General features: G+C 62.8%; 2 protein-coding genes across 6 annotated transcripts in view; one reads left to right on the plus strand and one right to left on the minus strand.

Annotated features, from left to right (window-relative positions):
- Positions 1-12,596, plus strand: part of NOS1AP (nitric oxide synthase 1 adaptor protein) — a 44,237-nt gene extending 31,641 nt beyond the window's left edge. For 2 of the 5 annotated variants that reach the window (XM_068416872.1, XM_068416874.1), the window contains exons 7-12: positions 822-985; positions 1,520-1,687; positions 3,861-4,026; positions 4,583-4,735; positions 10,093-10,360; positions 10,459-12,596. In XM_068416872.1, coding sequence (XP_068272973.1) covers positions 822-985; positions 1,520-1,687; positions 3,861-4,026; positions 4,583-4,735; positions 10,093-10,360; positions 10,459-10,951 — 1,412 coding nt within the window. In that variant the 3' untranslated portion in view covers positions 10,952-12,596. Of the gene's footprint in view, positions 1-821; positions 986-1,519; positions 1,688-3,860; positions 4,027-4,582; positions 7,645-10,092; positions 10,361-10,458 lie in introns of those variants that run through there. The other 3 variants (XM_068416875.1, XM_068416876.1, XM_068416873.1) reach the window with 2 other exon arrangements.
- SPATA46 (spermatogenesis associated 46) lies at positions 8,153-9,349 on the minus strand. The gene is made up of 2 exons (XM_068416980.1): positions 9,244-9,349; positions 8,153-8,628 (listed from the first exon to the last, which is right to left on the minus strand). The coding sequence occupies exons 1-2, from the start codon at positions 9,347-9,349 to the stop codon at positions 8,153-8,155; spliced, it is 582 nt and encodes a 193-aa protein (XP_068273081.1).
- Positions 12,597-12,862: the final 266 nt, after the last annotated feature.

Genomic DNA, 12,862 nt, shown 5'->3' on the forward strand with positions numbered 1-12,862 from the left:
TCTGCAATCCCCTGCGTGTACAAAGCCATGCTCGGGATCTTGCACCAAGCTCCCAGGGCTGCAGGCAGCCTGCAGACCCCCCCTCCCCTCTCAGCCACACGGGTGAAGGGTGCAGGGGTGCTCCTGGCCAGGGGCTGCTGGTCCACCCCATCGACCCGGGGAGCTGCTGTGTTCCTTGGTGCAAGCAGCTGCGCTGGAGGGGAGACGGGTGTTTTGCAAGAGGTTTGTCAAACACCTCCAGTGCCCGTCGGGATGCTGGCGGGTCCCGCTGCCTGTCCGGGCGTGGGCTGCTGCCCGGCAGCCCCGGGCTGGGTGCTCGATCCCCCCAGCCCATCGGGAGCAGCCTGGGCTGTGCCAAGGTTTCCTGCCTGCCCCTGCAGCCAGCGCTGCTGTGGTGACCTAATCGATGGGCTGGCCCCGACCCCTCATTGTTTGGTTTTCCTCTGCACAATGTCCCAGCCATGATACGCAGTTCCCTGGGGATTTCTGAGCATCCGGGTTTTTTTTCCCCATAATCTCTTGTTTACCTTTCTTCAGCTTTCTCTGTGTCTTCTGCCCTCGATGGCCCGTTTCTCCCACATCAGGGGTTTTGGCCACTGCTCCCCAGGTTTGGCGTGCAGGGGCTGGGTGTGTTTCCAGCCACAGGCCCCATCCCAGGCAGCAGGAGGAAGCGCAGCCGTGTCGCTCCGTACCTGCTTCCCCCCTGAGCTGGAGGGTGGGCAGCAGGGGGGCATGGGCAGCAGTGGGCATCGCTCACCCTGCCATGGGTCGTAGCAAGCTCCTGCTCCAAGCAGAGCTCTGCTCTGACGCCGCTCCCGCAGCCTGCCGCCTCACCGCCACGGAGAGGGCGGCCGCCTCAGCCGAGGAGACGGACATTGACGCCGTGGAACTGCCGCTGCCCGGAGCTGACATCCTCGACTTCAGCCGCGGCGTGACCGACCTTGACGCCGTGGACAAGGAGGCGAGTGCCTACGCCGATGACAAGGTGCGTGGGTCCCTGCCCTCTGCGCTCAGGCACGGCGCGGCCCCGTGGCTCTGATGTGCGTCCCGGGGGCCCGGGGATCGGGAGGGGTTGTGCAGCATTCCCCAGCTCCTGGATCAAAGCCATCTGCTGCCGCAGGGCTGCCCTTTGGCTCGGGGCCCCGGGCGCTCCCGGAGAGCACCGTGCTGAGGCTCAGCTATGTGCAGCCACACGGAAAGTGTCTGGGGCAGAGCTGATAGGGATTTTTTTCCACCAAAAACAATAAAAAAAGACTTTTTTGATACAGTGGAAATTCCCACAGGAAGCATCAGCCTTTTCGGGAATTTTCTACAAAAGTATTTGGGCTTCTGTCAAAACTAAAAAGATACTGTCTTCAGAGTTTTTCAGCATCCCCAGCAAAGTGTGTGTTTACTTTGAATGCAGCAGCTTCTTTCCTGGGTATTTTGGGGGGCTGCTCTGTGCTGCAGCCCGTGTGTGCCTGGCGGCTCTCCGTGGCGAGGGGCACGAGATCACACTTTCGACACCGATGTTTTGCAGGGCTGCCTCCACCCTGAAGATATCCTGACCGCGTCGCCCAAGATGCTGCTGCCCTTGTCTGCCCAGCTGCCTGACCTGGGGACACCCCTCTCTGCCCACCACCAAATGCAGCTTCTCCAGCAGCTCCTGCAGCAGCAGCAGCAGCAGACACAAGTGGCTGTGGCACAGGTTGTCCCCTCCACTCTTCCCTTGGGGCAGTGGCAGGGCTGGGGTGCGCTACCGAGCCCCTCGGTGCCGGAACATCCCCTGCCAGAAACGGGGCAGACGTGGGTGGGGACCCGGCCTGAGCCAGGGTGGACCCCGACACCAGGGCATGGGAGTGGGCTGGGCAGTGTCCCCCATCTTCCGCGGCACAGCCTGCTCTGTCGCGCTTTCCCAGCGTGGCTCCCTGCGCCCTTGCTCCCAGCGGTGGCTCCGTTAAGCCCGGATGGATTAGCATTAGGTCTGCGTGCCGCCAGCTTGCTTGGTCCCTTGGCCCCTGTGTTCTTGCAAATGCCTGGCCTCAGCGTTACCCCCTGCTGACTCCTTCTCCAGGCAGGTATTTCTCATTTAAGCAGCTCTGGCCCCTTTATCCAACTCATTACCTTGGCTTTACTCGTTCCCTGACCCTTCCAGGAGCTCTCTGCAGTTGGGCCCTCTGATGTCAAATGCCTTTCGGATGACTGAATGCCTTACATCCACACCTCTGTCAGTGGCACTTGTTACCTTCTCTCAAAAAGTACCGAGTCAGTTTGTCTCTGAACACGTGGTGATGGGCACAGGCTTAATTCTTTACTAACAAAGCCGGGAGATCCACTGTGTCAAACAGGATCTGTGCTTGGTCTATAGCTACGGGGACCATCCTGTAATTATCTCAGCCTCTGATTACTTGGCTGAGGATGACATGCCATTTGGTTCCCTTGTTGACCAGAGACTTGCTTTCGCAAGGAGTTTCCAGATACCTGTGAAAGTTCCTTCTCTTGAATTAAGGCCAGGAGTCCTTCCTGGGTGTTGTCCCCAGGGGGCTGGTGGCACGAGCCACTGCCCCTCTGCAAGACATGACCTTTGGGCTCCGCTGGCACCTTGCTGGCCGCAGTCAGGCAGCACCTGCCTGCCAGCAGACCCGGCGCTGCCACCTGGTCCCCAGCCAGGAGGGCAGGTGGCCCCAGCTGTGCTGTGTCTGGGGCCCTGCAGCCGCAGCTCACGGGCTTGGCAGGCTGCGAGAGCTCCCCCACTCTTCCCCAAGGTCACTTTTCTAGGCCAAGGTAAAACTGCCTTTTTGTGGTTTTTTTTTTCATTTTGTTTTTTTTTGGTGGTGTTTTTTTGTTTGGTTTTGGTTTGGTTTTGTTTTTTTTTTTTGCATTAAAGCCCTGCTTTCCTGGTTCCCCGCGAGCCTGGCTAGCTCAGCCCTTGCTGGAGAGAGGAGCACTTGTAGGAGCCACGGGTGGGTGGCAGGAGGGGATGCTGAGCCAGTGTGGCTCCCGCGTGGCTCTGCACTGCTGTCCCCTGGTCCGGAGTATGCTCCTGGGGCTCTCCTTGCTCGAGCTCAGAGCAGAGAGCTGCCCCTGGGCAAGGGCTCCTGGCTGGTCTCGCCCAGCAGCATCCCACCCTGCCTGGGATGCGGTGCTGGTGGTATAGATGCTTGTGTATGGGTAGTTACGCCACAATCAGTGGACTTCTTACCCATGGACTCCCACCGGTTAAGGTCCAGGCCTTGCTTCCCAGGGCCAGAAGGAGAAGCCGGCTCACGTCCCCAGTGCCTCGGCAGCGCTCTGCTGTCTGCGTTGCCCCAGGCGTGTCACGCCTGTTGCAGCCCGAGCCACCTGCAGCTCCGGGCAGCTCTGACGCTCCAGCCCCTGCTAGCGACAGACACTGCTGGCAGGACCCTGCCTTGTGCAAAGCACCGTCTCTGGGAAACCTGCCTGGAAAGATGGCTCGGCCAGGGCCGGCCCGCGGTGCACGGCTGCACCCTCGTGCCCTGCAGCACCACCCAGCCGGTCGAGCGTGTCTTCCTGTCCGCACCCCTCTGGCCTCCTCCTGGTCTGCCCTTTCGTCGTGCACTCACGGCACTCGCGCGTGACTGATGGTTCGGTCAGCGCCGCCTCCCTTTGCCTCAGGCTTTTCCATCAGAGAGGCCAGGGGACCACGGGCTGGATTTGCTGAGCGTGCCCTGGCGTGACACTGCTGCCGTCCCCCCTCTCCTCGTCACATCCGCGGGTACCCGCGGGGAACGGCTTCGTCAGCACATCATTTGGCGGGGTGCTCGTGAGCCCTGCTAGAGGAGCAGGGGTAGCTGGAGTCGGAGCTCTCGGCCCCCGAGCAGCACCTCCCACATGCTCACCCACTCTCTCCTGTCACGCAGGTCCACTTGCTGAAGGACCAGCTGGCTGCCGAGGCGGCGGCGCGGCTGGAGGCCCAGGCTCGCGTGCACCAGCTCCTGCTCCAGAACAAGGACTTGCTGCAGCACATCTCCCTCCTGGTCAAGCAGGTGCAGGAGCTGGAGCTGAAGCTGGCGGGGAACACCACCAGTAAGCACTCCTGTCCCTTCCTCTGCCCGCGCAGCTAGCCGGGTCTGCGGAGGACACACGTGTGGGTGTTTCTCGTGGGGTTTTTGTGTGTTTCCAGTGGTTTTGTGTAGGGAAATATTAGTGCCCTCCTGGCCTGGCTTGTGCATGTGCGGCAGCGTGGGAGGGGGCATGGGGAGGGCTGTATGGACAGGCGGTCACCTGTGTCCTCAGCTGTATGTCCACTTTCCCCAGTGACTGCATGGTCTAGGCCAGCTCCTTACCTGCCCCAGAGCCCCTCCTTGACCTTCCTCTCCATCAGCTCCCCAAAGGAGCTGGGTTGGGAAACAGATAACTTTTTATCCCGCAAAACTGGCACTTTGCTGGCCAGCAGCAGCTCCTGGCACCAGTGGCACCAAGTGACCCCCTCTAAATGGTGACGGCAGGGAGGTTGATACCCAAATGACCCCAGACTGGGGCCAGTCCTCCTCTGGCCAGTCTGCAGCCAGCCGCAGTGCTGGGGGACCCCCAGGCAAGCCGGGGTGGCACTGTGCCTCTCAGCCATGCCCTTCTCTTGCAGCAGGCTCCCAGGACAGTCTGCTGGAGATCACCTTCCGCTCCAACGTCCTCCCCGTCCTCTGCGACCCGACCACCCCACAGCCTGAGGACACCCACCCGCCGCCACTGGGCCCTGCCAGCTCAGGCTTCCCCAGCGCCCTGGGCAGCCCCATAGGTAGGAACAACTGTCTGGTGAAGCTGGAGTGCTACCGCTTTCTGCCGGGCTCGGGGCCGCCCGCCCCGGAGCCGGCGCTGGGCAGCCTGGAGCTCATCAAGTTCCGCGAGTCGGGCATCGCCTCCGAGTATGAGTCTAACACGGACGAGAGCGAGGAGCGTGACTCCTGGTCCCAGGAGGAACCGCCGCGCCTGCTCCACGTCCAGCCCAGGCAGGACCTGGGTGACAGCCTGGAGGACGAGATCGCGGTGTAGGGGTTGGCAGGAGGTGGTGTGGAGCAGCCGGAGCTGGGGCGGGTCCTGGCCGTAGCTCCCTGGCCCCGGCAGGGACGGGACAGCCCAGAGAGATAGGGGACGGAGGAGGGAGCGCGAGGCTTCCAGCACACGGCCGGGAGGTGTGCGGAGGTGAGGACAGAGCCGTGCCGAGTGGGTGTGCTGGGCATGCTGTGCTCCAGCGTGCATGGGCTTGTGTGCTGAGCTGGAGCGTCCCTGCTTCGCATCGGACGGCAAGCTGAGAGCTGCTTGTGCCACCCCCTGGTCCCCGTCCCCCTGCAAGCTGCGTTTTGAGGTCAGGCAGAGGCGAGGGACTCCCTGCCAGATTAGACACTGGTGCTGCTGAGGGGGGGAGCGGTAAAGCAGGTGAAGGTTTGTGCTGGGGGAATGAGAGGGCAGGCCCGGGGCAGTGAGCAGGGACAGAGCAGCTGGCAGGGGTCTGGCTCTCTGCAGGGTGGAGAGGGTGGGAGATGAGGCCAGGGCCATGCTAGCAGGGTGGTTAGGGCTGGTGAGGGTGCACTGTCGATGTGGGTACACGAGTGAGAGGTGAGGCAGCGAAGGACAGTGGCGGTGAGCCTGGGAAGGAGCTGAAGGGGTGAGATGAGGTCGCACAGGGTGGCTGGGCACAGGCAGCTCCTGGCAGAGTGCTGGTGTTTGTGGCGCTTCCAGGGCAGGGTTTGTCCCTGCCTGAGGCAGGCGGAGGGTGCACGAGCGCTCCCGCTCCTCTCCCAGGCTGGGGAGCGGAGAGGAAGGCACAGCTCGGCAAGGAGCAGGGAGCCAGGGCAGGCAGCACAGGGCTGTGGGGTGTCCTTCCCTCGTCACCCAGTCCTTGGGCTCCTCAGCATGGCTGCCAGGTTTTAAAGCCTTTCTGGTGCTCTCAAGTCACGTTTTCAAGCACTTCCCTGCACCCACCATCACCACAAACTCCCTGCTTTGCTTTATAGACAAACCCTCCCGTTTCCAAGCAGTCGCTTGCCCCCAGACCAGGGCTGGGGGATGCAGTGCTGGCATTGTCTGTGTGCAGGGACGGGCACGCTTGCCGCCCCTCGATGGGGAGCGAACTGCTGGTGTCTGCAGGTGGGCTCCTTCACGTCTCTGGTTTGCACCCTCCAGAAAAGTGAATCCAAGATCTCAGGATCCTCCACCAGACCCTGAGATGCCCGTGGCGGAGGCACCTGTGGGAGCCTCCAAGGGATCCAGAGCTTGTCTCTTTTCTGCAAGCACATTTATCAGCTGCCTGTTGCTGCAGCCTCTCAGAGGCCACAGCTGAAGGGGTGTGAGCCAGGGTCCTGATGTCCCTCCTGCTCCATGTGGAAACACTCGATGAGGTGGGGATTGGCAGAGTTGTCTTCCTCTCCATCCACCCTCCTGTCCTGCTTCTGCTTTGCTTTGTTGCTTCCCTCTGCGCTTGCCTTCACCAGCTCTGTCTCTGCTAGATCTGCCTGTACCTAACCCCTAGCTGAGTATCTCCCAGGCACGAGCTCTTGCTCTCCTCCAGGGCTTAGCCCGCCTGCTGAGGAAGGTCCATCACTTCTTTCTGCCCTGGTCCCCCTGGCACTGAGGGCTGTTGGGCAGTGAGGGGTGGGTGAGACCCCGGGGTCGGTACAAGCTGTGCTAGGCACCCTCCACTGCAGGAGGAGGCTGGATGCTGTGAGGAGCTGGAGAGCCCTAGTGGGAAGGAAGGCCATGTTTCAGTGTCTCCAGCAGTGGCCTGGTGTCCAGGGGAACCCCTGCACTGGCCACAGAGGGGGGCAGAGTGGGAGCGGGTGCTGGTTGGGACCCGGGTGCTCCTCTCCTCTGGCCACCAATACTTCCGTACACTCTGTCCCACACCACTGTGGGCACAACTCTGTGCCAGCCCCTCTGCCAGGGACCCTGACGTCCCACTGGCAGCTCACAGCAGTTGGAGGTGAAAGCACAGGGTGGGAGGCTGGTCCCTCCAGGAGGGAGAGATGGGGGTGGCAGCACGCACAGGACATGGCGCTGGCAGGGCAGGGGTGTGTGTGTGAGCTCGGAGAGGGATTTCCATGTGGGCAGGCAGATTGTGCAGGAGAGGGGATGGCAGGAGCTCGGCCATACACACAGGGCAGATGAAGGGAGAGCCTGGGAGGAGCAGCAGCAGGCACGAGGTCTCTTCGAGGCTGGGCTGCCCCAGCAGGCAGGCAGGGCTGAGCCATCTCCCCCGGCCACCGCTCCTGCCCGTCCCCACCACACACGCGCAGCCCTGGCAGTGCCCCGCGAAGAGCTGTCGGAACCAGCTGTGGGCTCGGGCTCCTGCCCCGCACTCTACCCGCAGGGGACAGTGGCGGGTGCCCCACGGGCTGAGGAGGTGCTGCCAGAGCCGGGTGGGACCCTGCTAGCGTCCTGCCGTGCCGCGGGTGTACACGTGTAGGTGACCCTCCTCCTAACTCGGCGCTGCCTCCAAGTCACCTCTCTAGCCTCTCACTTTTGTTATGGACCTTGGCTGGGGATTTATAGCTATATTTTTTGTCCTTTCTTTTCCTACAACTGTCGTGTTACTAACTGTTGACTCTCAGTCTATCTGGGAAACCAATCTGTCAATGTAAGTGCACTTAACCCTTGGGTGTTGTCATTAGTCCGACTGGCTTTTGCTAAATAAATCTTTCTATTTCTCAAGGCTTTCTGTTGTTTCTTCCTTCTCACTGACTCTCTCTCTTTCTGTACTTCTCTCCCCCTCCACGCTGGGAGCGAGCACTGGTGGTGGCACAGACCCCCTCCATCCTAAGCATCCTCCTCTGCGGGACCCTCGCTTGTGGTGCCAGCTGCAGGCTGCCCATGAGAGCGAGGTGCCCCGAGTGTTGCTGGGGTTAAGGGGAGTTTCAGCCTTTCCCTTTGTCTGCTGCACTGCACAGGCTTGTCTCAGGGCTGACCTGACAGCTCAAGGGTGCTGGGGGGTTCCCGGCGTCTGCAGAGCACCCCATGGAGATGCAGAGATGCTAAGCAATGCTTTCAGGGGCTCGGGAGATTTTTGGCTGCTGGGGAAGGAAATGTTGGGAAGAGCCTCTCGTAAAGGCTGGCGGAAGCGTTGTGCAGGCAGACAGGGCTGGCTGCTCATTTATTTATCCTGGTGCTGGCAGGAGCGATGGAGCAGTGCCCTCCCGCGGCAGCCGCCTGGCTGGTGGGGCTACACGGGCACCCGGGGGGCTGCAGCCTTCTGCTCCCTGTGCTCCTTCTCCCTCAGGGCCTTGAGCCTGCGGTAGTACACCTTGCAGCTGTAGCCCTCCTGGGAGCTGTGCTGGATGTGGTTCTTGACCGACCACAGCGCGGGGAAGAGGCGGCAGCATGACATGCACTGGTAGCCGCGCTGGGACGCCGGCTGCAACTGGGAAGCGGTGAGGATGTCCCGGACCGTGATGCTGGCTCTGCCGCTGGCCAGTCCGTCCCTCCCGGGGAGCTGAGGCTTGTCCGAGGAGTCAGAGGAGGAGCAGATGGTCTCCGAAAGGCCATCAGGATCCTCGGGCTCCCGGGTGGTAGTGGCCAGCGTGGAGGAGAGGCTGCCGAGGTGCTGCTGGGTGGCTCCTTCGGTGCACATGAGGTAGCTGTAGGGCGAGAACCAGGGCCGGTAGACGGTGCGGGCAGAGAGCTCACTGCCCAGCGGGGCTGCGGGGCCGCAGGCTGCGGAGAAAAGGGTCTGCAGTGAGTCGGGGGTCCCTGCAAGAGCCTGGCCCCCCACAGGGTTGAGAGCAGTGCTGGGGACCCTCCCTCTCTGTCCCCATGGGACGCAGGGGTGGCTGGCTCTGTCCCAGTACATCCCCCCCGCATGGAGGGTATCATCCCTCTCCCCATGGGACACAGGGGTAGAGATGGGCGCGGGATGCTGGCGGGCACCGAGGCACCGGCACAGCACAAGGTTCGCCCAGCAGCCCGCTGGAGCCATCCCATGGAGAGCTGCACTGGTGTGGGGGCAGCGATGGCAGGGTGAGCTGGCGCCCCAGGGGGCAGCACCCACAGCTTTGAGGATTCCTGCTGGGAAGACATGGGGGAGAAACAAGTGTAGCTCAGAGGCAGGGACCCCGCCAGGTCCCCAAAAAGCACCCACTGCCACAGGTGTTCCCAGTCCCCTTTCCCCACCCCATGCCCAGCTAAACCCCTCCACAGCCTGTCTGCCTGGCGGTGCCACGGCCGTTCCCGGGGTGCGAGGGGCAGCCCTCCCTGCAGGCGGTGCCGGCTGCCTGCACCCCCTGCCTGGCCGCAGCCGGCAGGCACAAGGCTCACCTGGCAGGCTGTCAGGGTCCCTGGGGCACGGGGCCTCCGGGCCTCTCATCCTGGTGCCGTGGGGCAGGGCCCCGATGGGAACAGTGGGCAGGTCAAAGCTCTCCATCACCCCCGCGTAGCCGGTGCATGGCTCCTGTGCCACGGTACCTATGCCATCATCGGCTGGTGTCACAAAAGGCTGATGTCACACGTGTGTACGGTACACAGCAGGATGCTCCTGGGCAGCGGGCTCATCCCCTGGGGTCTCTGGGGAGCTTGGCCAGCGCAAGGGGACAGCTGATCTGGGCTGGAGAGGGGGTCTCGATGGGGTGGGCAGTGCAGAGCCCAGGCTGTGGGTGCCCCCAGAGACACCTCACTGCTTCGCGGGTGCCTGGCTGATGGGGGCCCCACGTGAGTCCCATCGCCGCAGGCAGCATGGCAGGTCTGGGCAGGGGGTCCGCAGTGTACCTCGCCCGGCAGCACAGGAGGGACAGGCCCTTGTACCCTTGCCGTTCCCTTGGTAAATCCTCTCTCTCTCTCTCTCTCTTTCCACAACCTGCTTCCCAAGTCGCTGGGTCTCAGGTAAGAGACGCTCTCGGTGTGTTGGCAGTGCCAGCGTGGAGCCCTGGGCTCGCTGCTACCCCATCTTGCCCCACACTGTCCCCGCTGCATGCACTGCATGCACAGCCCTGGCACGGCCCGGCTGCCCCAGCCTCTGTGGGGCTGCAGGAGCAGACTGCCTGTCCACCAAATCGTGTCCCCCATGCTGCCGGACTGGGAACTGGTGGGCAGCTCTGGGATGCGCTGTCCCCACCAGGGTCCCCCCTCCAGGCCGGCTTACACCCCCTCTCTGTTCCCTTTCCCCTCCAGTGGACCAGAGCATGTTTGAGAACACCAGCGCCAGCACGGCTCCCACCCCGCGGCCGCTGCACGTCCCCACCACGACGGGTGCCCCGCTGCAGCCCTCCCGCGCTGCCGGCAGCCAGCACCTCCGCAACCTGGGCAAGGCCATGGGGGCCAAGGTGAACGACCTCCTGCGCCGCAGGGAGCCGGCTGGCCTCCCCGGCGTGGGCGTGATGGAGGTGAACGCCAGCGCTGGGGCCATGCTGGGCACGGGACAGCCGGCCAGCGAGGACGGGTGAGTGTCCCCATAGCGTGCACCCCACAGCAGGGCCATTGGGACAGGCTGGAGGGGCCTCCGTGGGGCTGTACGTGACTTCTTCTTTGTGCTTGCAGGGCCATGGGGCTGGACGCCTTCCCCCGGCTGGACCCCCCACCCCCCATCACCAAGAAGCGGACGCCCCGTGCCCTGAAGACCCCGCAGGACATGCTCATCGCGCCGCAGCCGGCAGGGACCAGCCCACGCAGCAGCACAGAGGAGCCCCCCGAACTGCCCGCAGCCCACCCCGACCCTGCAGAGGAGCAGCTGGGGCCAAGGCACCTGTTCCCTCCGGAGTGCCCTGGGGTCCCCAGCGTAACCGGCACCCCAGAGCCGAGTGGGGACCAGCCCACCAGTGCCTTCCCTGTGCCCGACCTCATCCATAAGGGCAGCCTGGAGAGCCAGTGGCGAGCAGGCGAGAGGGTGGCTGAGACCTCACCCCGCACGGAGAAGCCCTCGCGGAGACCAGCGCTGGAGCATGAGCCGCCGGGGAGCACGGGGCAGCTGGACCCACACACCCCTGGCCGGGAGGTGGAGGGGCCCCATCCCGACCTGCTGTCCTTTGAGTAGCAGTGAGGGAGCTGTGATGGGGGCACCATGGGGGCTGGCTCTCCCAAACACATCTCTCACTGTCACTTGCCATTTTTGGAGTCATTATTTTGGAGAAGGGGAGCCCCGAGGTGGCAGGAGCCATTGCTGCCCCAGCGTGGGGAGCCATGACACCTCACTTCTCCCCAGCTGCCCAGGAAAGGCGCAGCCTGTTCTGCCACGGCTTCTGTAGCCTCATCCCCAGCCTGTTCACCTCAGTCGCTGCAAAGCTGCCGTCCTGCCATGGTGCCACCATCCTGTCTGCAGCCAGGGGCCACGCTGAGCTGGGGACTGAGGGTGGGCTCGCTCAGCAGCCTGGGTCCTCATCCGTGGGTGCAGAAGCAACAGTCTGCCCCCAGCCCCATCGACTCTGCCGGGGTGAGCGTCCCACAGGGTTCCCCGCGTCTGCACTGGCTGCCCCAGTCCGCAGGATTTCCCAGCTCACGCTGTGTGCTTGATGAGAAACCCTGTCCCGGCGTGCCTGCAGACTCACCACCCCTAGTGCCTGGTGCCAGGGAGCTGGCGTGGCAGACGTTCCCAAGGCCTTCCTCCAGGTGCCGACCCCTTGGTGTTAGTCTGCCCAGTGCCATCTCTTCGGAGTGGAGCCCCAGGAGACCCGCTCGTGGCATGGGCGCTGACGGGGAGCATGGCTGGACGCCTGGGGCTGCATGGGTGCTGGCCAGTGGGCTCTGGCAGGGAGCCAAGCTCCCCGTGAGACCCCCCTCCAGCTCCTGCTTGCTTTCTGGTCTCGCCCCATGGCAGTCTGCTCCATGGGGGCCAGTGCCACCGCTCTCCTTTGTTTCCTGGGATGGTGATGTCTTCACAAGACTGGGACACAAGAAGGCGCACAGTCCTTTGATACTATTCTATGATTGTTTCCCCATGAATTACAGGAGAAGTTAGCCAGCCTGTGGACCCCTGGGCCGGTGCAAGGAAGCAGCTGTGAGGTGGCCCTTTTTGCTTGGAGCTTTAATGTGCGTCCTCACTGCAAAAGTGGTTTTGAGAGGAAAAGCTGCGCAGACCAGATTTGGGCTGGAGGAGGCTAGGGGCTCATGGACGGGGCACCTCTGCTTGCAGCTCCTCCTGGGCCACGCAGGGTGACAAAATGTCTGCCACCACCCAAAGCCACGTTGTGGTCCTGCTGAAGGAAGGAGGCTGTGAGTACGGATCCCTTTGCCCTGGGAGCAGCCACCATGCCCTCCTTGGTGGTCAGTGCCGTGGCGGCACGGGGGCTTTGCAGCGCTCAGCCCCTGGGAAGGCCCAGCTCAAGGGCGAAGGAGACGCCAGAGCCGCACAGAGCCCGCGGCCAGCTGGTGGTTGGTGCTGAGGTGTAACACACCCCGTGTGTAATGTGATTACGCTGTGCATAGCCAATGCCACCCCAGGAACAGAAATCTACATGAGTATGTGTATGTGTATGCTGCTTAGACCTACACTGCATTGTATATGTTGATGGAAACAAGGGCTTGTAGCCCCTCTTTGAGGAACCAGCATCTTCCAACCCTGCCAGTCACAAGGGAACCTCACTGCTGGTCCAGTCCCTCTATTTATGTTGTCTAGAACATGTCTGTAGTTTGGGACAAAAGATGCAGATTGCACAATAAATTTTTTTTTCTTTTTTACCTACTGACACGTAGCAGTCCCTTGATGGGAGGGGACCGCCTGCACCATCTCGGTATAACCCCAAAGCCCCCTGATGAGGCCAGGGACCTGCTGGACATTCCTGCATGGGGGCTGCAGAGCAGAGGAGCGAGGCAGCGGCCCCGGCAGCCCCGTGCAGCTGAGGGGTGCTGGGGAAAGGCACCCACCAGCCCCAGGCTTGCCGGGGTGATCCCACAGGGGTCGATGGGGTCTGGTGTGTTAAAGCCACGGGATTAAGGGAAATATCCCCAA

Source organism: Nyctibius grandis, chromosome 21 (assembly GCF_013368605.1).
Source record: "Nyctibius grandis isolate bNycGra1 chromosome 21, bNycGra1.pri, whole genome shotgun sequence".
Classification (NCBI taxonomy): domain Eukaryota; kingdom Metazoa; phylum Chordata; class Aves; order Nyctibiiformes; family Nyctibiidae; genus Nyctibius; species Nyctibius grandis.